Source organism: Salvelinus alpinus, chromosome 5, assembly GCF_045679555.1.
Source record: "Salvelinus alpinus chromosome 5, SLU_Salpinus.1, whole genome shotgun sequence".
Taxonomy (NCBI): Eukaryota; Metazoa; Chordata; class Actinopteri; order Salmoniformes; family Salmonidae; genus Salvelinus; species Salvelinus alpinus.
The window spans coordinates 23,248,330-23,275,576 of record NC_092090.1 but is presented as its reverse complement, the minus strand read 5'-3'; the positions used below and the strand labels follow the sequence as shown (position 1 = coordinate 23,275,576).

The 27,247-nt window shown below is 45.5% G+C and overlaps 1 protein-coding gene across 5 annotated transcripts in view; it reads right to left on the bottom strand.

Annotated features, from left to right (window-relative positions):
- Positions 1-2,804: 2,804 nt before the first annotated feature.
- The window catches only part of sema6d (semaphorin 6D), a 47,320-nt gene continuing 22,877 nt past the window's right edge, over positions 2,805-27,247 (bottom strand). For 2 of the 5 annotated variants that reach the window (XM_071401019.1, XM_071401020.1), the window contains exons 9-19: positions 24,509-24,726; positions 24,053-24,184; positions 20,896-21,051; positions 20,531-20,704; positions 19,637-19,777; positions 18,946-19,023; positions 17,642-17,700; positions 16,949-17,005; positions 16,096-16,326; positions 13,292-13,536; positions 2,805-6,978 (exon numbers count right to left, since the gene is read on the bottom strand). In XM_071401019.1, the coding sequence (XP_071257120.1) occupies positions 5,773-6,978; positions 13,292-13,536; positions 16,096-16,326; positions 16,949-17,005; positions 17,642-17,700; positions 18,946-19,023; positions 19,637-19,777; positions 20,531-20,704; positions 20,896-21,051; positions 24,053-24,184; positions 24,509-24,726 (2,697 nt within the window). In that variant the 3' untranslated portion in view covers positions 2,805-5,772. The remainder of the gene's footprint in view (positions 6,979-13,291; positions 13,537-16,095; positions 16,327-16,948; positions 17,006-17,641; positions 17,701-18,945; positions 19,024-19,636; positions 19,778-20,530; positions 20,705-20,895; positions 21,052-24,052; positions 24,185-24,508; positions 24,727-27,247) is intronic. The other 3 variants (XM_071401022.1, XM_071401021.1, XM_071401023.1) reach the window with 3 other exon arrangements.

Sequence of the window (27,247 nt, the reverse complement as noted above, 5' to 3'; positions counted from 1 at the left end):
TAGTGTTTATGTGATATTGTCTGTAGTGTTTATGTGATGTTGCCTGTAGTGTTTATGTGATGTTGCCTGTAGTGTTTATGTGATGTTGTCTGTAGTGTTTATGTGATGTTGTCTGTAGTGTTTATGTGATGTTGCCTGTAGTGGTTATGTGATGTTGTCTGTAGTGTTTATGTGATGTTGTCTGTAGTGTTTATGTGATGTTGTCTGTAGTGGTTATGTGATATTGTCTGTAGTGTTTATGTGATGTTGCCTGTAGTGGTTATGTGATATTGTCTGTAGTGTTTATGTGATGTTGTCTGTAGTGTTTATGTGATGTTGTCTGTAGTGTTTATGTGATGTTGTCTGTAGTGGTTATGTGATATTGTCTGTAGTGTTTATGTGATGTTGCCTGTAGTGGTTATGTGATATTGTCTGTAGTGTTTATGTGATGTTGTCTGTAGTGTTTATGTGATGTTGTCTGTAGTGTTTATGTGATGTTGCCTGTAGTGGTTATGTGATGTTGTCTGTAGTGTTTATGTGATGTTGCCTGTAGTGTTTATGTGATGTTGTCTGTAGTGTTTATGTGATGTTGTCTGTAGTGGTTATGTGATGTTGTCTGTAGTGGTTATGTGATGTTGCCTGTAGTGGTTATGTGATGTTGTCTGTAGTGGTTATGTGATGTTGTCTGTAGTGGTTATGTGATATTGTCTGTAGTGGTTATGTGATGTTGCCTGTAGTGTTTATGTGATGTTGCCTGTAGTGGTTATGTGATGTTGTCTGTAGTGTTTATGTAATGCTGTCTGTAGTGGTTATGTGATGTTGCCTGTAGTGGTTATGTGATGTTGCCTGTAGTGTTTATGTGATGTTGTCTGTAGTGTTTATGTGATGTTGTCTGTAGTGTTTATGTGATGTTGTCTGTAGTGGTTATGTGATGTTGTCTGTAGTGGTTATGTGATGTTGTCTGTAGTGTTTATGTGATGTTGTCTGTAGTGTTTATGTGATGTTGTCTGTAGTGGTTATGTGATGCTGTCTGTAGTGTTTATGTGATGTTGCCTGTAGTGGTTATGTGATATTGTCTGTAGTGTTTATGTGATGTTGTCTGTAGTGTTTATGTGATGTTGTCTGTAGTGTTTATGTGATGTTGTCTGTAGTGGTTATGTGATATTGTCTGTAGTGTTTATGTGATGTTGCCTGTAGTGGTTATGTGATATTGTCTGTAGTGTTTATGTGATGTTGTCTGTAGTGTTTATGTGATGTTGTCTGTAGTGTTTATGTGATGTTGCCTGTAGTGTTTATGTAATGCTGTCTGTAGTGTTTATTTGATGTAGTGTTTATGTAATGCTGTCTGTAGTGGTTATGTGATGTTGCCTGTAGTGTTTATGTAATGCTGTCTGTAGTGTTTATGTGATGTTGTCTGTAGTGTTTATGTAATGCTGTCTGTAGTGGTGACTGAGAGGAGAAGGACCCCCAGATGCATGGTGTACTTCAGGCCCAGTGTTACAGCATGCATGAGTGTGTGTGCCTGACATCAGAGCTTAACAGTGGGGGGGGGGGGGGGGGTGTAGCAGGCAAATAGAGGAGCCATTAAATAGCACTACATCTGCCACTGTAATGACAACACCATGAATCACACAGGTAAGCAGAACCCCATTGTGTGTTAGTGTGTATCTGTAAAACAGAGAATTTCATTCTTCAGCATAATTATTGTTCATTCAACGGATCAAGCGGGGTAAGAGTAGCCTCCTCATACCCCCACCCAGGCCTGGTCCGCTCTTCTATATCTCATCACTGTGACCGTACTGGGTTAGTGTGCATGTGTACGGTGTGGTAGTGTGTGTTCAATTGCCTGGCACAGTGCTGAGGCTCAGATCTTAAGCCCAGAGCAGGGAGGGAACTGATGTTCATCTCCACAGCAACAAACCACTTTGGAAACTTTCCCACATGACCACACACAGACACACACACACACACGCACAGGCACAGGCACAGGCACAGGCACAGGCACAGGCACAGGCACAGGCACAGGCACAGACACAGACACAGACACAGACACAGACACACACACACACACACACACACACACACACAAATACCCTTTGCTCTGCAACAGATCTCCTCTCAGATGGCAATCACCAATCCTGCACTGCTATGACCAAAAGGGAATCGAACCAAGGTCAACTGCAAACCTCAAGACCATGTAAGCCCACTAAGCTAAAGCCTAGGCATGCAACAGCACTACTTTGCTTTGGAAATGCAACAACTCAACATTGTTGTTGGCAAGACAACAACACTACTGGCAAGGCAACAATGACTTATCTCAGCAGAAACAGCCTGGCCTGCAACACCAAATCTTAACAAATCTCCATCCACATTTTGAATTTCTATTTCTGAAACAATGCTGTCTTACATGTATAACTGTAGATATGTAGCTCACTCAGTGCCAGAGGAAAACAGGACATTGTTTGGCAGAGGTGTAAATAGTGTTTGATGTTAGCTAGTGGTTTGTGATGATAGCAGGGGTGCATGGAGGCAAATAGCCTGTTCCTCTGCTGTGGGATATGTTGAAGAAGGAACACTTTAGTATAAATATAGGCATTAGTGTCCCAGTTAAGATTTCGCTCATGAAACTCTAATGAAACATAAGCTTGGGGAGTGGCTTTGCTAAATCACTACAGTTGAACATTAACAATATGTTGATGTCTGACTTCTATAGTGAGTTCAGTGATCGCTGCATCTTGTGCTCACTAACTGGATTAGAGAGTCACTGGTCTAATCCGCTGTCTTCTGAGAATCATAAAAAACAAGGATATCTCTCAGAATCAGAATTCTGTGCAGTAATATTTTATTTCAACTATACATGCCGTGTTAAAAAAAATTCAACAAGAAGTCCTGAAACAAAAGACGATCATTTTGTACACATTCACAGTTCCAACCTTACAACATATCTACAAACACTCTGAACAAACATCAGGGGGTCTTACTGTCCAATCAGAACAGTATTAGAAAGGTAATGTCAACGAGGCTGGTTCATCTGCACACATAGAGCATAGATAGACAGGAGGGTAGGAAGGCTGTAGACTGACACTGCAACACAAAGACCCAGGTCAATATGGTAATTCACAAGACAGCTGAGCACAGCCTGTCTGTCTGGACCAATGGAACAGGGGTGTGTGTGTGTGTGTCTCTGAGCCCAAACACTGGTTAGCAGAGGACGACTGATAGACAACAGACTTTAATTAATACAATTATCTTTTTTAACAAAATGTGGCTTCGGGTTCGAAATAGGCAGACAAATTAATTCCCCAAATAAAGTAAATGTACCCAAATCATGAACCTCATTGTCAATGTAAGATCTGACCCACATCCTGTTCTTATGTCCCGGTCACATGACCACTGCTCACTCTAATGGAACAGTTTATTAAGACATTAGATACACATCTTTGATCTATAATAATTACCCGGAGTGTTTACCTTAATACTGGGTTGGATGTTTTATTGAGTACTCTATCGACTGTTTACTGTATATTGGCTGTATAGTGCCATGTTGAGTGTTATGAAGCAAAGCGTTTAGAGAGAAGACACGAGTCAGTCTACATCCCCATGCCATAATAGTACATTCACTGCATGGAACCTCAGCTTGGTCTATCAGCAGCCTTTTTCTTCATGAGGTCATATATGGATACTGTAATCCCAGCATGCTTTGCTTCAGCCTGTATTCTGTAATGGAATGTTGGTGACTAAACCGACTCTTAGTTCTAGAATCGAAATAACTGCAGTTTGGTAGATAAATACAAATTTAAATGCGGAACACAAATTTCACTCTGAATTCAAATAATCAGAGTTGCTTAGGTTATATTGTAACAATAATGACATTCAGGACCAAATCACTTTTTTTCCTCAATATTTCTGTATATCGATCATTTGTTGAATAAGGCACACGATACACAGATTGGGATTAACTGGCCTAAAAATATGTATACTCATATATTTATAATATGTACAGTATCTTGTCATTACCAGCATGACTCGGTAGGACACATTGGTAGATGTTGGTGTGATTGTACACTTGTCACTCACTGGGAAACTGCAAACACAACACTGCCTCTGGAACCAAAATGGCAACCAGAGAACTGAAGATCTAAGATCAGTTACCCTGGAAATGGTTAAGATTAGGTTTGAGAGAGGGTAAGCTGATCCTGCATCTGTACCTTGGGGAAACTACCACACAGAGAGCAGTGTGTGAACTCCCACCGGAGCACAGAGACCAACACTAGTGATGGACATGCGGTTGGCAGGTGAGACAGACAGACATGTTAAGACTAACACTAGTGACGGACATGCAGTTGGCAGGTGAGACAGACACGTTAAGACTAACACTAGTGACGGACATGCGGTTGGCAGGTGAGACTGACATGTTGCAGAACGCCATTTCAACCTGACAGAACTAAACACATTGGTGTTGCATAAAATGTTTACGTCTTTCATTTCTGAATAAAATAAAGAAAACCAAACCAAAACAACACCAGCCTGTTGAAGTGGGTTGGATGAAACGTTTCTAAATACCACTCTGCTACATTGAAAGACTGGAGGAAAGGTCTCTGCATCGCCAGTTTGTATCTGTGTGTCTGTGTGAGACAGGAGAAGAGTGGTATGTGTTGATAGAGGACTCTGATGGCACTGGAGCCTGTTCTAACGGTGCATTGAATTGCATGGTTTGTACGCACACACACACACACACACATACGTCAGGAGACAACGGCAGCTGTAGGGTACAGACGCATAAGAGGACTAAACACACTCAACATATAGTACTCATCATAAACCAATAGCAACATACATTACTCATCATAAACCAATAGCAGCAAACGTGTTCAGTAGATATCCCAGTGAGTTACAGAGGGTCCCTGTTAGGGTACGTAGGCAGCCAGGCCTTTCACCTCCCCAAGCAAAGTGTGTGTGTATGTGTTTGCTGTACATTGGGTTTTGCCCTCCAGCTGACACACACTGGTGTTCTCTCTGTTGCCTTCCTTCCTCCTCCGTCTTTATAGTTGAGTTAAACACCTCTAAAGGGACACTATGTTTAGTGTGTCTCCTCGCTGCTCTCCCCCATCAGTCAGACAGATAAGATACAAACAGTTCTATCGTATTCCTCCCCCTTGTTCAGTTCAGTCCAGTTCACATTCATGGGAAGACAGAGGGTGTCCCCCAAATGGCACCCTTATTCCCTATATAGTGCACTAGGTACAACCAGGCCTATGTGCCGTGGTCAGAAGTAGTTGACAACAAAGGGAATAGGGTGCCATTTGTGACACAAACAGACAGTGCTTAGTGACAGTGAGACATCAGACCCATTCTTCAAGTAGTTCTCGGAGTTAGACCTCGTACCGTCCACAGTCTGGATCATAGAGCCAGGCTACACACTGGGGGCCACACTAGTCCCCTACAGGACCCCTACACCCATCTACCCCCACCCTGCCTTATGTCCTGGGGCTGGGGTTAGTGAGTCAGGGCCAGGGGTCAGGGTTAGAGGAGACTGACCAGTGTGTTGTGAGATGGAGAGAAACATGGAGCCACAAGACAAGACACAGAACTCCACGTCACATCTTTGGCCACTGGTGTGATTTTCCCTTTTTAGAGTGAAGGAATGAATCATTCCATGGGGACACACCCCGACACACACATGGTCCTACTCCCTCCCTAAGCCTTCTCACAACCAGTCTGGCTCTAGAGCACACTCAGTAGTGCCCCTGCCCTTTCCCAGTTAGTACACTTGGTAGTACACTCCATAGTGTCCTAGTAGCTGTACTTGTTGACCACCCTCATCTGAGGAGTCTGTGGGGTGAAGGGGTTGGGTTTAGGGGGGACGTCAGGCTTTAGGGATGGGGTCCGTTTAAGTCCCTGGCGGGGGAGCGAGCCGTGCCCACTGTAGCTACTCTGGCGGGACAGGGAGGGGGGGTGGGGGTGTTGATGGGGGGAGTGGAGCCCCCTCTGGGAGTCCAGTCTGGAGGGAGGGGTGGGGGGCATGTACCCCCCTCTGTTCATACTGTGTTGGTGGGACAACGACACCCCCATACTGACCCCGTTGGGAGAGGTGGCGGTGAGGGAGTGTCTGTGAGAAGAGCTCCTGTGATGAGAGCCGTACCTCCTCTCCAGGGTGCCGCTCATGCTTCCTCCCATACCCAGGCTGCCTGTGGGGGAGCTAGGGGTGGAGGGCAGGGGGACGTCAACCCTCTTGGTGGGGCTGTGCCTGGGCAGGGAGGAGGAGGAGGAGGGGGAGTAAAGAGAGGCCTCTCGGCTGGGGACCTTGGGGGGAACCTCAGTGATGTCCCCTAGAGGCTCCAGCATCAGGTGTTGTCTGCTGGGTCGGGGCGCTGAGCCGGCCCCCTCTTGGAGGATAGCCTTGGAGCTAGCGTTAGCCGTGTTAGCATCGTTCAGGTGCTTCAGCAGGTCGTTCAGTGTGTTCCTGGCATCCAGCGACCTCTTCTGCTCCTTTCTGCTTCCTTTAGAATGAGGGGGCGTGGCCTGCAGGTGTTCCATGTTCTCTGGCTTCCTGTCCAGGGTGCGTGGCGGCGTGACGTCGTCGGCCGGGTTTCCATGGTAACCACTGCGGTATTCGTGCGTGGCGTTGGGAAGGACGACGGCGCTGGGGATGTGGGAGTGTCCCAGCGCAGGGTGGGGCTGGGGGTGAGGAGGGGGGGGGGAACTGGGGTGGAACTGGGGACTCTTGGCGATGGAGGAGGAGGAGGTAGAGTTGGAGTTCTTCCTGGATCCGTTGATCTTCCCGTGGTGATTGGCTCGCTCCCACTGGTTCCTGATTGGCTGCAGGCCTTTCTGCTGCAGCACAGGGGTAGACTCGGGGGTGGGCAGGGCGGCCAGCTCGGGAGGCTGACAGCCGTCCCGGAGGATCATGGTCTTGGTGTCTCCGTTAGGCGTCAGGTCCTTACCACTGCTCAGTAAGTTGGTGTACAGCTTGGGACAGTCCAGACTTGGCTGGTACTCCTGGAGACAAGACAGGAGGACAGAAGAGAGGGCTTTGTTCATTTGGTTCCTCTAGCCAACACAAACTGTACATACATACACACACACACACACACACACACACACACACACACACACACACACACACACACACACACACACACACACACACACACACACACACACACACACATACAGTGCCTTCGGAAAGTATCCAGACCCCTTGACTTTTTCAACATTTTGTTACGTTACAGCCTTATTATAAAATGGATTAAATAAAAATAAATCCTCAGCAATCTACACACAATACCCCATAATGACAAAGGAAAAACAGGTTTTTAGATCTGGGGAAGGGTACCAAAAAATGTCTGCAGCATTGACGGTCTCCAAGAACACAATGGCCTCCATCATTCTTAAATGGAAGAAGTTTGGAACCACCAAGACTCTTCCTAAAGCTGGCCCCCAAACTGAGCAATCGGGGGAGAAGGGCCTTGGTCAATGAGGTAACCAAGAACCAGATGGTCACTCTGACAGACCTCTAGAGTTCCTCTGTGGAGATGGGAGAACCTTCCAGAAGGACAACCATCTCTGTAGCACTCCACCAATCAGGCCTTTATGGTAGAGTTGCCAGATGGAAGCCACTGCTCAGTAAAAGGCACATGACAGCCCACTTGGAGTTTGCCAAAAGGCACCTAAAGACTCAAGACAATTCTCTGGTCTGATGAAACCAAGATTGAACTCTTTGGCCTGAATGCCAAGCATCACGTCTGGAAGAAACCTGGCACCATCCCTACGGTGAAGCATGGTGGTGGCAGCATCATGCTGTGGGGATGTTTTTCAGAGGCAGGGATTGGGAGACTAGTCAGGATTCAGGGAAAGATGAACGGAGCAAAGTACAGAGAAATCCTTGATGAAAACCTGCTCCAGCGCACTCAGGAACTCAGAATGGGGGCGAAGGTTCACCTTCCAACAGCACAACGACCCTAAGCACACAGCCAAGACAACGCAGGAGTGGCTTCGGGACAAGTCTCTGAATGTCCTTGAGTGGCCCAGCCAGAGTCCAGACTTAAACCTGATCGAACATCTCTGGAGAGACCTGAAAATAGCTGTGCAGCAACGCTCCCCATCCAACCTGACAGAACTTGAGAGGATCTGCAGAGAAGAATGGGAGAAACTCCTCAAATACAGGTGTGCCAAGCTTGTAGCGTCATACCCAAGAAGACTCAAGGCTGTAATCGCTGTCAAAGGTGCTTCAACAAAGTACTGAGTAAAGGGTCTGAATACTTATGTAAATGTAATATTAGTTTTTCATTTTTTTCAAAATAAATTAGCAAACATTTCCAAAAACCTGTTTTTGCTTTGTCATTATGGGGTATTGTGCGTGTCATTATGGGGTATTGATGAGGATTTTTTTTTAAATGAATTTTAGAATAAGGCTGTAACCTAACAAAATGTGGAAAAGGTCAAGGGGTCTGAAAACTTTCCGAAGGCACTGTAAATGGTCTATCCGGGCGGTGAATTACAGGGAGCCAGGGGGGCTCAGCTCCCCTGAATGAAACAAAAGTCCAACTTTGGTGGATTTGCCATTCTCCTATTTGTTTAAAAGCAGTGGTAAATATGTTTTACAGTGGTAAATATGAAAATAAAAGTTTACAAATTAATCGAACACCCCCACCTTTCTGTCATGGTTTAAAACATTTATTTCTATGTGGCTGCAAAAACCGTCTCCCTGTCCACAGCACTGTCCACTCTCTAGTGCTGAATTTCAGCCTCAGCTGGGCTCCTTTAAACACATAGATTTCTCTTTGTACTTGCTCATTTTTGCGATTTGTTTGCCAAGTCCCCTTGATAAAAATAGCCTTTAATTCCAATGCATTAGATTTATCCGTTCATTCATAATTGTTTGCTTTTGTCAGTCAGCTGTTTAGAGCGCTCATTGCTTTGTTTCTCAGGCGGGCGCGGGTATTGCTGTTCTCTGTGCCGTCCGTGACCAGAAGTAGACCATTTATTTAGCTTTATTATTTTCAATCAATATCACTTTTCTTGCCTGGATCAGCTGATGAGTGTCTCCAATATCACTGGACAACTAGCCTACAGCTCAACACCAATGCGCAACCATTCCATCCAACATTAATGACAGTAGGCCTATAGTAGACTCTTTAGAAGACTTCGATTTTGCAATGGCATAGGCCTACATGATTTTGGATAAGGACATTTTACATAGGCATGGTTACACTTAGTGCTTTTCCCGAGATCTCCAAGATCCAGGAATAGTACAAGGTTTAAGTTCAATGTTCTAATTCAATCGTTAAATGCTTAATAATTACAAATTACACTGTCATTAATGTCATAAATGTAGGGAAAGAAAGGTTGTGGTTTATGTCACACGATCTGTGAAGAATCTAAGCATTCAACTCGTGAATCATGGACAACTCATGAACTAGGGTGTAACCATGTTTTGATTCAACTTGTGTATTATATTGAATGTAGGCTACCTGTTCTGCTTATGTTCATGTGTGTAAAATTGCTTCAGTTGCGAGCGTAGGCTACTGGCAGTGGTGTAGGCCTAGTGGAGGGTAAAGGCAACACAATGCAGTTCACCCTCCTTTTCTGAAAAATGCATTGAAAGTATAGGGAGCGTAACTTTTTTCACCGCAACCAGCAATCAGAGTTTACCCACCATTTATTTACTACTACATCACTGGCTACCTCACAGTGGAGGTGTCAATACCCATAAAACCTAGCGGTCAAACATGGAAATGGTTCCAATCGTTTTTCCATCATTTATTTTTCCCATAGGGAGTTTTAGAAACACTTAATGTAAGGGATGTGTTTCGTGGAGGCTTACCCAGCCGTGACGTTTTGATAACCATGTAAATCTCTCTCGGACAAGGTGACTTTTATCAATATAGTCAGCTCTATTTACTTTTCGGTTTGAAAATGCTAATTAGCATCAACGTAGACATCATGCAAGACTACAAATCCCTGCAAGCTTCTGCACGTCGTCTCTAGCTGACACCTTTGCTAACAGGTATTGTGTCAATTTAAAACGTGCACAAGACAGTTTACAGAATTGCTATGTGTCTATTTCCAGTCATCAGTGTGAACATGCAGATGTCTATTTCCAGTCATCAGTGTGAACATGCAGATGTCTATTTCCAGTCATCAGTGGGAACATGCAGATGTCTATTTCCAGTCATCAGTGTGAACATGCAGATGTCTATTTCCAGTCATCAGTGAACATGCAGATGTCTATTTCCAGTCATCAGAGTGAACATGCAGATGTCTATTTCCAGTCATCAGTGTGAACATGCAGATGTCTATTTCCAGTCATCAGTGTGAACATGCAGATGTCTATTTCCAGTCATCAGTGTGAACATGCAGATGTCTATTTCCAGTCATCAGAGGTAACATGCAGATGTCTATTTCCAGTCATCAGTGTGAACATGCAGATGTCTATTTCCAGTCATCAGTGTGAACATGCAGATGTCTATTTCCAGTCATCAGAGTGAACATGCAGATGTCTATTTCCAGTCATCAGAGTGAACATGCAGATGTCTATTTCCAGTCATCAGTGAACATGCAGATGTCTATTTCCAGTCATCAGTGTGAACATGCAGATGTCTATTTCCAGTCATCAGTGAACATGCAGATGTCTATTTCCAGTCATCAGAGTGAACATGCAGATGTCTATTTCCAGTCATCAGAGTGAACATGCAGATGTCTATTTCCAGTCATCAGAGGTAACATGCAGATGTCTATTTCCAGTCATCAGTGAACATGCAGATGTCTATTTCCAGTCATCAGAGTGAACATGCAGATGTCTATTTCCAGTCATCAGTGTGAACATGCAGATGTCTATTTCCAGTCATCAGTGAACATGCAGATGTCTATTTCCAGTCATCAGTGTGAACATGCAGATGTCTATTTCCAGTCATCAGAGTGAACATGCAGATGTCTATTTCCAGTCATCAGAGGTAACATGCAGATGTCTATTTCCAGTCATCAGAGGTAACATGCAGATGTCTATTTCCAGTCATCAGTGTGAACATGCAGATGTCTATTTCCAGTCATCAGAGGTGAACATGCAGATGTCTATTTCCAGTCATCAGTGTGAACATGCAGATGTCTATTTCCAGTCATCAGAGTGAACATGCAGATGTCTATTTCCAGTCATCAGAGGTAACATGCAGATGTCTATTTCCAGTCATCAGAGTGAACATGCAGATGTCTATTTCCAGTCATCAGAGTGAACATGCAGATGTCTATTTCCAGTCATCAGTGTGAACATGCAGATGTCTATTTCCAGTCATCAGAGGTAACATGCAGATGTCTATTTCCAGTCATCAGTGTGAACATGCAGATGTCTATTTCCAGTCATCAGAGTACATGCAGATGTCTATTTCCAGTCATCAGAGTACATGCAGATGTCTATTTCCAGTCATCAGAGTACATGCAGATGTCTATTTCCAGTCATCAGTGTGAACATGCAGATGTCTATTTCCAGTCATCAGAGTGAACATGCAGATGTCTATTTCCAGTCATCAGAGTAACATGCAGATGTCTATTTCCAGTCATCAGAGGTAACATGCAGATGTCTATTTCCAGTCATCAGAGTGAACATGCAGATGTCTATTTCCAGTCATCAGTGAACATGCAGATGTCTATTTCCAGTCATCAGAGTGAACATGCAGATGTCTATTTCCAGTCATCAGTGTGAACATGCAGATGTCTATTTCCAGTCATCAGAGGTAACATGCAGATGTCTATTTCCAGTCATCAGAGTGAACATGCAGATGTCTATTTCCAGTCATCAGAGGTAACATGCAGATGTCTATTTCCAGTCATCAGTGAACATGCAGATGTCTATTTCCAGTCATCAGAGGTAACATGCAGATGTCTATTTCCAGTCATCAGAGGTAACATGCAGATGTCTATTTCCAGTCATCAGAGGTAACATGCAGATGTCTATTTCCAGTCATCAGAGGTAACATGCAGATGTCTATTTCCAGTCATCAGAGGTAACATGCAGATGTCTATTTCCAGTCATCAGAGGTAACATGCAGATGTCTATTTCCAGTCATCAGAGGTAACATGCAGATGTCTATTTCCAGTCATCAGAGTGAACATGCAGATGTCTATTTCCAGTCATCAGAGTGAACATGCAGATGTCTATTTCCAGTCATCAGTGAACATGCAGATGTCTATTTCCAGTCATCAGAGTGAACATGCAGATGTCTATTTCCAGTCATCAGAGAACATGCAGATGTCTATTTCCAGTCATCAGAGTGAACATGCAGATGTCTATTTCCAGTCATCAGAGTGAACATGCAGATGTCTATTTCCAGTCATCAGTGAACATGCAGATGTCTATTTCCAGTCATCAGAGGTAACATGCAGATGTCTATTTCCAGTCATCAGTGTGAACATGCAGATGTCTATTTCCAGTCATCAGAGGTAACATGCAGATGTCTATTTCCAGTCATCAGAGTGAACATGCAGATGTCTATTTCCAGTCATCAGTGAACATGCAGATGTCTATTTCCAGTCATCAGTGTGAACATGCAGATGTCTATTTCCAGTCATCAGAGGTAACATGCAGATGTCTATTTCCAGTCATCAGAGTAACATGCAGATGTCTATTTCCAGTCATCAGTGTGAACATGCAGATGTCTATTTCCAGTCATCAGAGGTAACATGCAGATGTCTATTTCCAGTCATCAGAGTGAACATGCAGATGTCTATTTCCAGTCATCAGAGGTAACATGCAGATGTCTATTTCCAGTCATCAGAGTGAACATGCAGATGTCTATTTCCAGTCATCAGTGAACATGCAGATGTCTATTTCCAGTCATCAGTGAACATGCAGATGTCTATTTCCAGTCATCAGTGAACATGCAGATGTCTATTTCCAGTCATCAGAGGTAACATGCAGATGTCTATTTCCAGTCATCAGTGTGAACATGCAGATGTCTATTTCCAGTCATCAGAGGTAACATGCATTGCACTGTTTGGATTATTTAGGAGTGGATGAACATGCACAGGTAGCCTACATTTTGAAGTGATTTGTTTGACAATCAGATGAAAGCATCATGACTGGTTGTGTTCATGCCACATTAAAAGGTAATACATTTTTACCGTTAAATTACGGCTTTATTATTATTATTAGGCCCCTCCCCCCCAAATAATTGTGGCCGCCGCACCCTGAATGTCAGTGTCATTCTCACTCTGGTTCTATCTATCTACATAAGATACAACGACAATGTCAGTCAGTAACACTCGGTTACTGAATAATGTGTTGACTCATAAATCTGTATTCAGGTCTCCAGGTTACCTTGACAGGACTGTCGAAGAGCCCGTTGAGCTTAGTGAAGGATCCGGTGGAGTCGCTGCAGGAGGGGGCTGACTCTGCATCTTTGTGGGCGTGCCGGGGCTTGTGGCGGAGGAAGGAGTCTCTATAGCAGAACACCACCAGGCCTGCCACTAGCGCCCCCAGGAGGAAGGCAGCCAACACACAGCTGATCAGGATATTCATGTGGACCATCTGATTGGCTTCTCCCGCCTGGATCTCCCACACACCTGAAGTCACACACCCCATTGGTTTACGAACACCCTGACACACACAATCACAGCCAATCACAGCTTTACACTACACCTCTATATCAGGTGTGTTTGTGGACACTCAGTCATGCATGATTTCTCTGCTTTTCCCCTTAAAGGTATTCTGTCCGCTATCCAACAGGGATTTTATCGTTACCAAAACCATTCAGATTTGCTTCCACTCTCGTCATTCTTAATTGTAAATACATGGTGAAAATGGTTAGGATCCCACAAGCACTCCGGTGATGTAAGCCAATCTAGAAGAAGTAGTGTTATGTTAGTTTGAAGAGGAAGAATTCAAGTGTTGCTTTTTCTCTACCAAGTGTCAAACATTTGTCCAGATAAAAAGGAGGGTTAGTGCATTCCTAACTAGGACAGAGATAGACTTGTTCTCCCAAAATCAGAAAGACAATGAACAATTGACTCCCCAGCGTTGTCAAAGGAAGAGGATTGTAGTTTGTCCTCTACATGGTGAGGCTGTTCTGTTTCTAGACTGCAGCTTGGTTAGTAACCACAGACATGGACGAGTTAAACATCCACAGAGCAGGAGAGAGACAGAGAGAGGTCCTGGAGCAGGAGGGTTAATGGACAGGCCTGGGACATGCTCTAATGCTCCTAGGGTTAAAAAACCTAACTCCCAGGGTTAACCCTTTACACCCGGGAACAGGGTTGACCCTTCAACTGTAACAGCCAGGGTTATAGGGTCTACTGGCAGAGAGAGAAACGAGGGCCAAATAAAAGAGTCTGAAGAAAGAATATAGAAGTGCAGAAGGTTTGAAGATAAGATTTGAAAGAATTGTTTAAAAAGGGAGAAAATACATTTTCACCATGTACAAAATCATTATAATCATGACAATAAATCAATGAATAAATCAAAATACATGAAGTTGGATGAAATATAAATCATAACAAAATCTGAAAAATGTAATCTGCTATATCAATTGATGGTAATCCCAAATACCTGCCCCTGAGTGTGTGTGTGTGTGTGTCAAGTGTGTCTGTCTGTGTGTACAGTACCAGTCAAAAATGAACACACCTACTCATTCAAGGGTTTTTCTTGTAGAATAATAGTGAAGACATCAAAACTATGAAATAACACATATGAAATCATGTAGTAACCAAAAAAGTATTAAATAAATCAAAATATGTTATATTTGAGATTCTTCAAAGTAGCCACCCTTTGCCTTGATGACAGCTTTGCACACTCTTGGCATTCTCTCAACCAGCTTTATGAGGTAGTCACCTGCAATGCATTTCAATTAACAGGTGTGCCTTGTTAAAAGTTCATTTGTGGAATTTCTTTCCATAATGCATTTGAGCCAATCAGTTGTGTCGTGACATGGGAGAGGTGGTATACAGAAGATAGCCCTATTTGGTAAAGACCAAGTCCATATTATGGCACGAACAGCTCAAATAAGCAAAGAGAAATGACAGTCCATCAATACAGAAAATTTCAACAAGTTTCTTCAAGTGCAGTCGCAAAAACCATCAAGCGTTATGATGAAACTGGCTCTCATGAGGACCAGCACAGGACAGGAAGACCCAGAGTTACCTCTGCTGCAGAGGATAAGTTCATTAGAGTTACCATACCTCAGACTACAGCCCAAATAAATGCTTCACAGAGTTCAACTAACAGACACATCTCAACATCAACTGTTCAGAGGAGACTGCGTGAATCAGGCCTTCATGGTCGAATTGGTGCAAAGAAACCACTACTAAAGGACACCAATAATAAGAAGAGACTTGCTTGGGCCAAGAAACAAGAGCAATGGACATTAGACCGGTGGAAATCTGTCCTTTGGTCTGATGAGTCTAAATTTGAGATTTTTGGTTCCAACCGCTGTGTCTTTGAGACACAGAGTAAGTGAACGGATGATCTCCGCATGTGTGGTTCCCACCGTGGGTGTGTGTGATGGTGCTTTGGTGGTGACACTGTCTGTGATTTATTTAGAATTTAAGGCTCCCACAGCATTTTGCAGCGATACGCCATCCCATCTGGTTTGCGCTTATTGGGACTATCATTTGTTTTTCAACAGATCAATAACCCAAAACAAACCTCCAGGCTGTGTAAGTCTATTTGAACAAGGAGAGTGGTGGAGTGCTGCATCAGATGACCTGCCCTCCACAATCACCCGACCTCAACCCAGTTGAGATGGTTTTGAATGAGTTGGACCGCAGAGTGATGGAAAAGCAACCAACAGGTTCCTCATGAAGCTGGTTGAAAGAATGACAAGAGTGTGCAAAGCTGTCATCAAGGCAAGGGTGGCTACTTTGAAGAATCTAAAATATAACATGTATTTTGATTTGTTTAACACTTTTTTGGTTACTACATGATTCATATGTGTTATTTCATAGTTTTGAAGTCTTCACTATTATTCTACAATGTAGAAAATAGTAAAAATAAAGAAAAACCCTTGAATGAGTAGGTGTGTCCAGACTTTTGACTGGTACTGTGTGTGTGTGTCTGCTGTAGCAGCTCTGGGACAGTCAGGGCTCCATACAGTGTGGTAGCAGCAGTTCTCTCCCTGCAGGCCTTACCCTCTAGGCCCCCTGGGAGTGACTCTAGTGAATGGGAGGTGGCCGGGTCATCCTGCTGCACAAACCCTGAGCCATACAGGTCTGGAGAACCAGCCCCAGGCCCCAACCCAGGCCTTTCCCCGGGACCAAGCCCAGGATGGGGGCTCAGGGTGGGGGTGAGTACTGGGGGTACTGGGGGGTGTATGGGCCCACTGGGCTGGTCTGTGAATGACGTAGATGACAACTCCATGTCTGTGGTGACAAACAAACTGTTAACACGGTGCGTAGACATGAGGCCAGCAGGCTGTTAGCTTACATCCTGGTTAGTAGGCAAGGGTTGGTATGTGTACGCACATATGGGTTAGTTTACATAACATAATAGGTTTTATGTTTTATGATAATGTTGTTTTAAAAAATAATAAATTGTCTGATTCAAGAGCAATTTTATTTATCATTACCAGTAATAGAAATACAGTTGTAAGATTAATTTTGTTCAGACAGGATACAGTTTGAAAGGGGAAAAGGGTGAGAGTTGTCTGAGGAAGGTCTTTGGTACACAGCAGCGATGATTCCATAGCAGTGATGACGTCAGAGGAGGGAGGGGCGCCGAGTGAGCATGCAGGAAGTAAACAGGAAGTGCGTGAGGAAGATGAAGTGAGGAAATGAGTCAGTGTAGCGGTGAGATGGAGATTTCTGACGTGACCCGGTGATGATGTTGTTTGTTAAGATGCTGAAGAATATAAAAAGGTGTTGAAGAAGAGGAGGGTTGTTCAAAAAGATGAAGGGTGAGCAGCGTTGAAGGAAGGATGGAAGGAGAGAGGGGTTCGGAGCTCAAGGTAAGAAAGAAACCAGCGGAATAAAAGATCCAACTAACCAGAGGTCGGGTCACCAAATGATTTGTAATCTGTCGCTGATGTAGTGGCCAAAAACACTAAAACAATTAAAGGAACAAGAAATCAGTATAAAGGAACCCAAAAGTAAAGTCCCAAAACAAAAAAAGGCCCTGATAACTAAGAGTGTAGTTATTTTTTATCAAATGATAAAAAGCTAAAGGACAGGTTGTCTGAGTAGGCCTATTGCTCCAGGTCTTGTCTGTCTCTAGACCTGAGGAGAGACAGCATGGCCTCGATCCCCTGTTCTAGTTCTATGGTTCAGCCTGGTGTGTCTCCTATAGCAACGCTGTCTTAGTACTGCTACTGGTAGAGCGCGTCTGTTTCTTCCCTCCAAGTAGGTAGCATTAGTTACAGGTGGCCTGGGTGTGTACAATATGTGGATCTACAGTAGATGTGTATGTTAATACTGAACATAGAACCATGTAGGGAGGGTTACTGATTGGTGTGTTGGTATGGTGTGGTTACTGGTGTTACTGGTACGGTGTTACTGGTTGGTGTGTTGGTATGGTGTGGTTACTGGTGTTACTGGTACGGTGTTACTGGTTGGTGTGTTGGTATGGTGTGGTTACTGGTGTTACTGGACGTGTGTTACTGGTTGGTTGTGCAGACTGATGGTGTGAGATAGTGAGAGAGAGCGAGAAAGAGATGGGTTGGTATGAATGGGAGGGGCTCACCATGGCAGTCTCCCAGCTGAACCGTGTTCCCAGCCTCTACATCCTGCTCATAACCAGACCTGAAACAGAGGCAGAGGAGAGAGAAATTAGAGCAGAGAACCAAACCTCTCTAACCAACAATTCCTTCCGTTATTCCATTTTTTCCTGAACTCTGTAGTATGTACCGTAGCTTAGTACTGTGGTAGTATTGTAATATTTAATACTCACAGGGCTCTAAATGTACATTTTTCATTGGTAGCACTGGTCCTCCCGCCTTTAAAAAAGTTAGGAGCACCAGAAAATCTGATTTTTTAAATGGATTGAGATATAGCCTATATGAAGTCTAGCTGCTCATGTTGTGCCCTAAAAACTCATATGGAACCCTGTAAATACATGTGTTTATTATAAAAACCTACAATGTTGATACAGACACCTGTCATTGAAATGAAAAAGTCATTTTGTGGAATATTCGGTTTCTACATTATGTAAAAGCACTATTTTCCTATTGAGATGCATTACAGTGAAAATTGTACACTGTCTCTTTAAGAGCATTTGTGATGACGCCATGCAGGACATCTCTCATTCAAATCAAATCAAATTTTATTGGTCACATACGCATATTTAGCAGATGTTATTGCAGGTGTAGCGAAATGCTTGTGCCATTCATTGTTCCATTCATTCATTGATCATTGATCTCCTGAAGAAGATATACCCTTTCCTTTCTGTGCCTCCAAATGTTTGGATATACTGGTAAAGTTACCAGGTTGTTTGCTAGCTAGCTAATGAGCTAACAAACACGACTGAACAAGGGGTAAAACAAATGCGGCCTGAGAATAGTTGTAGAAAGGCCCACGACACGGTTTATGAATGTAAAATGTGTCCCACCAATCCGTGACCGGAAGAAAAAAATGTTGCTTCAGTAATATGGGTCAGATCTGGGTCAGATCTGGGTCAGATATGGGTCAGATCTGGGTCAGATATGGGTCAGATATGGGTCAGATCTGGGTCAGATATGGGTCAGATATGGGTCAGATATGGGTCAGATATGGGTCAGATCTGGGTCAGATATGGGTCAGATATGGGTCAGATATGGGTCAGATATGGGTCAGATCTGGGTCAGATATGGGTCAGATATGAGTCAGATATGGGTCAGATATGGGTCAGATATGGGTCAGATATGGGTCAGATATGGGTCGCACTGGTGCTCCCAAATTAAAAACTCCAGGTCGCACAGCAAAATATTTTGTTGCATATGAGATCAAATTGGTCACACTTTATGGCCCTGAGTATGCATACTATTTAGTATTGTAATACTTGGTACTCACAGAACTCCAGGCAGGATCCTCTCACAGGCTCCATGAGGCATCCAGCCACAGTAGGGGTCCCTGGACGCTATACAAGACCTAGGGGAGAAACACAACACAGGGTTAACACATATCTGTAAATATACAGTTCACCATACAGGGTTAAATAGGCAGCACCAGTTAACCTCTGTCTGGCTGTATATTAACCAGTGTGCTACAGGTTCTCAGTGTTTATGACATGTAGATAGAGAAAAACACATCAATAAACACACAAACCTGTGACCAGGTACAGCATAAAGTAACCTTGGACTGGAGTGTGTGCATGTTTCTGAATGTGTGTGTATGTGTGTGTGTGTGTGTGTGTGTGTGTGTGTGTGTATGTGTCTGTATCTGTCTGTGTCTGTATGTGTCTCTATGTGTCTGTGTCTGTGTGTATCTGTGTGTGTGTGTGTATCTGTGTGTGTGTGTGTGTGTGTGTGTGTGTGTGTGTGTGTGTGTGTGTGTGTGTGTGTGTGTGTGTGTGTGTGTGTGTGTGTGTGTGTGTGTGTGTCTCTGTGTGTGTCTGTGTGTGTCTGTGTGTGTGTGTATGTGTCTGAGTCTGTGTCTGTATGTGTCTGAGTCTGTGTCTGTATGTGTCTGTCTGTGTCTGTATATGTCTGAGTCTGAGTCTGAGTTGGAGTGCACGCTCGTGTGTGTCAGTGTGGGGACTCACTTGTGGCAGTTAGTGTGTCGCTCACAGCGGCTGAGAGGCATGCGAACCACACAGCTAGAGAAAGCTACATACACACTGTGTGTGTCTCTGTCAACATGGAGCGACAAAATATGCCTGTCATCCTCATTGTTAGACAGACACCTGGGAGACAGAGAGAAGAAAAGAGAGGGAAGAGAGGGGTTGGGAGAGTAGAGGCAGTAGGGGAGGGAGAGAAAGGAAGGGTGGTGGAGGGGGGAGACAGAGAGGAGAGTCAGAAATCAGATTACAGGTTACTTGATCAGTTGTTTATCAGAAAGGTCTGTCTACAGTTTCACTCTCCAGATGTAATCACAGTGGCACTGTTTAGCCCTGATACCCTTACTGACCGAAGAGAACGAGAGCCTGAGAGGAAGACAGAGGAGAGTGAGAGACAGAGGAAGACAGAGGAGAAAGAGAGACAGAGGAAGACAGAGGAAAGAGAGAGAGACAGGGAAAGACAGAGGAGAGAGAGAGACAGAGGAAGAGAGAGGAGAGTGTGAGAGAGAGAGAGAGAGAGAGAGAGAGAGAGAGAGAGAGAGAGAGAGAGAGAGAGAGAGAGAGGAGAGACTGAAAGGAAGAGAGAGGAGAGAAACAGGAAGAAAGAGGAGAGAGGAGGAGAGACTGAGAGGAAGAAAGAGGAGAGAGAGAAAGACAGAAGAAAGAGGAGAGTGAGAGAGACTGAGACTGAGAGGATGAGAGAGGAGAGACAGACGGTGAGAGACACACAGAGAGAAAGAGAAAAACACAGAGTGAGAGATAAGAGACCAAAGAAAGAGAAAGACAGTGAGAGACAGAGACTAAGAGAGAGACGCAAAGAGAGTAAGAGAGAGACTAAGAGAGAGAGACAGTGAGAGACGTGTAGTGAGTGTTCCGTACTTGGCTCTGTTGAACAGGTCGATCTCCTCCAATAGGATGCTGTCGTTTAGGGACAGAGGGGAAGTCTTGGCTAGAACCTTCAGCACCACGCCCGCCTCTGAACCAATGAACAGCACCGTGTAGTTACCATGTGGACCAGCCGCGTTGTCCACCGCCAAGGCTGTCAGCCTGTACCTAGAGAGACAGGGACAAGACAGGAGGACAGTCAGACTTCAGTAGGAATTATCAAGCCAGTATTTAAAGGCCCTCCGTGCAATCTACAAATGTGCATTTTGATTTTGGGTTTTGTTGATTGTTACCCGGGAATTTAGATCCCACAAGCAACACATGTGTGCATGTGTGTGTGTTTGTCTGTGTGTTCTTACCTGACGCGTGTCTTGGTGAACCAGGGCTCGTCTCCTATGTTAGGCACGGAGGCGTCCATGAGGGGGTGAGACTTGATGAAGAGGAGGGTCTCATCAGGGAACTCTATAGAGGTCTTATAGGACTCAGCTGGGCCATGACCCGAACAGCAGCCTGGCCTGGAGTCATAGGGGTCAGAGAGGGGTCAAAGGTCAACACAGGTCACACATGAGCCCAGCTACCATCACCCTGCAGGGACTAATAATGTTGACTCTATTGAATTGAACTGAGGAGAGGGGTTAGGGTATGAGAGAGGAGCAGATGCCTGTCAGGACAACAAAGAGACGTGCTGCTGTATCACCGTAAACATGAAGTCATAACAGAGGATTAGAATGTGAATTATTTACCACCATAATGAGCAGCTCTGTGGACTTTGTGTGGGGCCAGAGAGCTGAGCTACGTGTGCGTGTGAATACAGGTTAAATATGCAACGCGTATAATTATCCAGATTAATTATTTACTGCTAATAACCACCAGCTATGTGTGTGTGTGTGTGTGTGTGTGTGTGTGTGTGTGTGTGTGTGTGTGTGTGTGTGTGTGTGTGTGTGTGTGTGTGTGTGTGTGTGTGTGTACATGCGTGTGGTCATAGACCATGTCTCTCTTGTTAAAGAGGGTTTATCTCAATGAGACCAAAACTCAAGGTTATAGTGACAATACAGTCCTGCCCTGCATCATAAACTGAAGGGAGGGTCATGTACCTGTTGTTGTGCAGACTGACATACACTTACTGAGACATACTGGGCTTGGGTCAGGTTTAGAGACTGACATACTGTAGGTATAGTACCTGGGCTTGGGTCAGGGTTAGAGACTGACATACTGTAGGTATAGTACCTGGGCTTGGGTCAGGGTTAGAGACTGACATACTGTAGGTATAGTACCTGGGCTTGGGTCAGGGTTAGAGACTGACATACTGTAGGTATAGTACCTGGGCTTGGGTCAGGGTTAGAGACTGACATACTGTAGGTATAGTACCTGGGCTTGGGTCAGGGTTAGAGACTGACATACTGTAGGTATAGTACCTGGGCTTGGGTCAGGGTTAGAGACTGACATACTGTAGGTATAGTACCTGGGCTTGGGTCAGGGTTAGAGACTGACATACTGTAGGTATAGTACCTGGGCTTGGGTCAGGGTTAGAGACTGACATACTGTAGGTATAGTACCTGGGCGTGTGTCAGGGTTAGAGACTGACATACTGTAGGTATAGTACCTGGGCTTGGGTCAGGGTTAGAGACTGACATACTGTAGGTATAGTACCTGGGCTTGGGTCAGGGTTAGAGACTGACATACTGTAGGTATAGTACCTGGGCTTGGGTCAGGGTTAGCGACTGACATACTGTAGGTATAGTACCTGGGCTTGGGTCAGGGTTAGAGACTGACATACTGTAGGTATAGTACCTGGGCTTGGGTCAGGGTTAGAGACTGACATACTGTAGGTATAGTACCTGGGCTTGGGTCAGGGTTAGAGACTGACATACTGTAGGTATAGTACCTGGGCTTGGGTCAGGGTTAGAGACTGACATACTGTAGGTATAGTACCTGGGCTTGGGTAAAGGTACAGGTTCATACCTGGGTTTGGGTTAGGGTAAAGGAACAGGTACATACCTGGGTTTGGGTTAGGGTAAAGGAACAGGTACATACCTGGGTTTGGGTTAGGGTAAAGGAACAGGTACATACCTGGGTTTGGGTTAGGGTAAAGGAACAGGTACATACCTGGGTTTGGGTTAGGGTAAAGGAACAGGTACATACCTGGGTTTGGGTTAGGGTAAAGGAACAGGTACATACCTGGGTTTGGGTTAGGGTAAAGGAACAGGTACATACCTGGGTTTGGGTTAGGGTAAAGGTACAGGTACATGCCTGGGTTTGGGTTAGGGTAAAGGAACAGGTACATACCTGGGTTTGGGTTAGGGTAAAGGAACAGGTACATACCTGGGTTTGGGTTAGGGTAAAGGTACAGGTACATACCTGGGTTTGGGTTAGGGAAAAGGAACAGGTACATACCTGGGTTTGGGTTAGGGTAAAGGAACAGGTACATACCTGGGTTTGGGTTAGGGTAAAGGAACAGGTACATACCTGGGTTTGGGTTAGGGTAAAGGTACAGGTACATACCTGGGTTTGGGTTAGGGAAAAGGAACAGGTACATACCTGGGTTTGGGTTAGGGTAAAGGAACAGGTACATACCTGGGTTTGGGTTAGGGTAAAGGAACAGGTACATACCTGGGTTTGGGTTAGGGTAAAGGAACAGGTACATACCTGGGTTTGGGTTAGGGTAAAGGAACAGGTACATACCTGGGTTTGGGTTAGGGAAAAGGTACAGGTACATACCTGGGTTTGGGTTAGGGTAAAGGAACAGGTACATACCTGGGTTTGGGTTAGGGTAAAGGAACAGGTACATACCTGGGTTTGGGTTAGGGAAAAGGTACAGGTACATACCTGGGTTTGGGTTAGGGAAAAGGTACAGGTACATACCTGGGTTTGGGTTAGGGTAAAGGAACAGGTACATACCTGGGTTTGGGTTAGGGAAAAGGTACAGGTACATACCTGGGTTAGGGTAAAGGTACAGGTACATACCTGGGTTAGGGTAAAGGTACAGGTACATACCTGGGTTTGGGTTAGGGAAAAGGTACAGGTACATACCTGGGTTTGGGTTAGGGAAAAGGAACAGGTACATACCTGGGTTTGGGTTAGGGAAAAGGTACAGGTACATACCTGGGTTTGGGTTAGAGAAAAGGTACAGGTACATACCTGGGTTTGGGTTAGGGTAAAGGAACAGGTACATACCTGGGTTTGGGTTAGGGAAAAGGTACAGGTACATACCTGGGTTAGGGTAAAGGTACAGGTACATACCTGGGTTTGGGTTAGGGAAAAGGTACAGGTACATACCTGGGTTTGGGTTAGGGAAAAGGAACAGGTACATACCTGGGTTTGGGTTAGGGTAAAGGAACAGGTACATACCTGGGTTTGGGTTAGGGTAAAGGAACAGGTACATACCTGGGTTTGGGTTAGGGAAAAGGTACAGGTACATACCTGGGTTAGGGTAAAGGTACAGGTACATACCTGGGTTAGGGTAAAGGTACAGGTACATACCTGGGTTTGGGTTAGGGAAAAGGTACAGGTACATACCTGGGTTTGGGCAGTCTCTCCTCTGGGAAGGCGGTCCAGACAGAGTCAGGTGTTTTCTGTTCTTTAAATCGTCCTCTGAACACCTTCTCTATGTCATCCATGGAGAACGCACACACTGCAGACCCTGGGATACTGAAGAGAGAGAAACACACTGTTACACAACTACTATTAACTATAGCTACTAATATACACACCGCAGACCCTGGGATACTGAAGAGAGAGGAACACACTGTTATACAACTACTATTAACTATATATGGAGAGAACACACACAACAAGAGATTCACAATAACAACACATATGTTACACCAATATTACAGGGTGTACCCCAAATGGCACCCTATTCCCGTATAGTGAACCACTTTGACTAGGGACCATAGGGCTCTAGTCAAAGTGGTTCACTATACAGGGAATAGGGTGCCATTTGGGATGCAGCCTCAGTGTGTCCATCCTTACCTGTTCATCTGTGTAGTGAAGACTCCCACCACAGAAGGAACTCCGTTGATGTTGATGATGTCAGTGATGGACTGTAGAACATCGAAGTAGAAGAACGATTCTCCAGGAACAGAACAGTTGAGTCTGGCCTTGACGAAGGACGTCCAGTGTTTCTCCAACACACGCTGGGACCCGCCTACGTCGTTCTTACAGATACGAGCCACTCTGGAGTAGACGGCCTGGAAAGGAAAGGGGGAGCAGGGGGAGAGAGACTCTGCAATCAGCATCACTAAAACACTTCCAGCCTCTGAATAAGACATCTGCCTCATCCTGTGGCCTCACAGTGTGACGCACACTGACGCATACACAAGCACACGCGCGGCGGGCGCACACACATGCTTATCCAGGACCCTGTGTCAGAGAGGACATTTGTTTGAAGCTCCGACTGAACAAACGCCTCACACTCACACCTCTTAACCCTAAACCTGATCACACACACCTCTTAACTCTGATTAACCTTGAACTAGAACAGAGCTGGGCTATAGGACTGGGCTATATGATAGGGGCTAGGCTATATGATAGGGGCTAGGCTATATGATAGGGACTGGGCTATAGGACTGGGCTTTATGATAGGGGCTGGGCTATAGGACTGGGCTTTATGATAGGGGCTAGGCTATATGATAGGGACTGGGCTATAGGACTGGGCTATATGATAGGGGCTAGGCTATATGATAGGGACTGGGCTATAGGACTGGGCTTTATGATAGGGGCTAGGCTATATGATAGGGACTGGGCTATAGGACTGGGCTTTATGATAGGGGCTAGGCTATATGATAGGGACTGGGCTATAGGACTTGGCTTTATGATAGGGGCTAGGCTATATGATAGGGACTGGGCTATAGGACTGGGCTTTATGATAGGGGCTAGGCTATATGATAGGGACTGGGCTATAGGACTGGGCTATATGATAGGGGCTGGGCTATATGATAGGGACTGGGCTATAGGACTGGGCTATATGATAGGGGCTAGGCTATATGATAGGGACTGGGCTATAGGACTTGGCTTTATGATAGGGGCTAGGCTATATGATAGGGACTGGGCTATAGGACTGGGCTATATGATAGGGGCTGGGCTATATGATAGGGACTGGGCTATAGGACTGGGCTATATGATAGGGGCTAGGCTATATGATAGGGACTGGGCTATAGGACTAGGCTATATGATAGGGGCTAGGCTATATGATAGGGACTGGGCTATAGGACTGGGCTATATGATAGGGGCTAGGCTATATGATAGGGACTGGGCTATAGGACTGGGCTTTATGATAGGGACTAGGCTATATGATAGGAGCTATAGGACTGGGCTATAGGACGGTGCTATATGATAGGGGCTGGGCTATAGGACTGGGCTATAGGACGGTGCTATATGATAGGGGCTGGGCTATAGGACCGGGCTATAGGATGGTGATATATGATAGAGGCTGGGCTATAGGACAGTGCTATATGATAGGGACTGGGCTATAGGACTGGGACTGGGCTATAGGACGGGCTATTTGATAGGGACTAGGCTATAGGACTGGGCTATAGGATGGTGCTATAAGACGGTGCTATATGATAGGGACTGGGCTATAGGACTGGAATTGGGCTATAGTACGGGGCTATATGACAGGGACTGGGCTATATGATAGGGACTGTGCTATAGGACTGGGACTGGGCTATAGGACAGGCTATATGATGGGGACTGGGCTATAGGACTGGGCTACAGGATGGTGCTATAAGACGGGGCTATATGATAAGGACTGGGCTATAGGACTGAAATTGGGCTATAGAACGGGGCTATATGGTAGGGACTGGGGTATAGGACGGGACTGGGCTATAGGACGGGGCTATATGATAGGGACTGGGCTAGATCTTTGGGCTAGAGCTCTGGGTGTTGGACTGTTGGCCTGTGGGGGACTAGGGCTAGGGCTCTGGGTGTTGGACTGTTGGGCTGTAGGGGACTAGGGCTCTGGGTGTTGGAGTGTTGGGCTGTAGGGGACTAGGGCTCTGGGTGTTGGAGTGTTGGGCTGTGGAGGGCTAGGGCTCTGGGTGTTGGAGTGTTGGGCTGTAGGGGACTAGGGCTCTGGGTGTTGGAGTGTTGGGCTGTGGAGGGCTAGGGCTCTGGGTGTTGGAGTGTTGGGCTGTGGAGGGCTAGGGCTCTGGGTGTTGGAGTGTTGGGCTGTGGAGGGCTAGGGCTCTGGGTGTTGGAGTGTTGGGCTGTGGAGGGCTAGGGCTCTGGGTGTTGGAGTGTTGGGCTGTAGGGGACTAGGGCTCTGGGTGTTGGAGTGTTGGGCTGTGGAGGGCTAGGGCTCTGGGTGTTGGAGTGTTGGGCTGTAGGGGACTAGGGCTCTGGGTGTTGGAGTGTTGGGCTGTGGAGGGCTAGGGCTCTGGGTGTTGGAGTGTTGGGCTGTGGAGGGCTAGGGCTCTGGGTGTTGGAGTGTTGGGCTGTAGGGGACTAGGGCTCTGGGTGTTGGAGTGTTGGGCTGTGGAGGGCTAGGGCTCTGGGTGTTGGAGTGTTGGGCTGTAGGGGACTAGGGCTCTGGGTGTTGGAGTGTTGGGCTGTAGGGGACTAGGGCTCTGGGTGTTGGACTGTTGGCCTGTGGAGGGCTAGGGCTCTGGGTGTTGGAGTGTTGGGCTGTGGGGGACTAGGGAGCGGGTTCTGGGTGTTTGGCTGTGGGGGGACAAGGGCTAGAACTCTGGGTGTTTGGCTGTGGGGGACTAG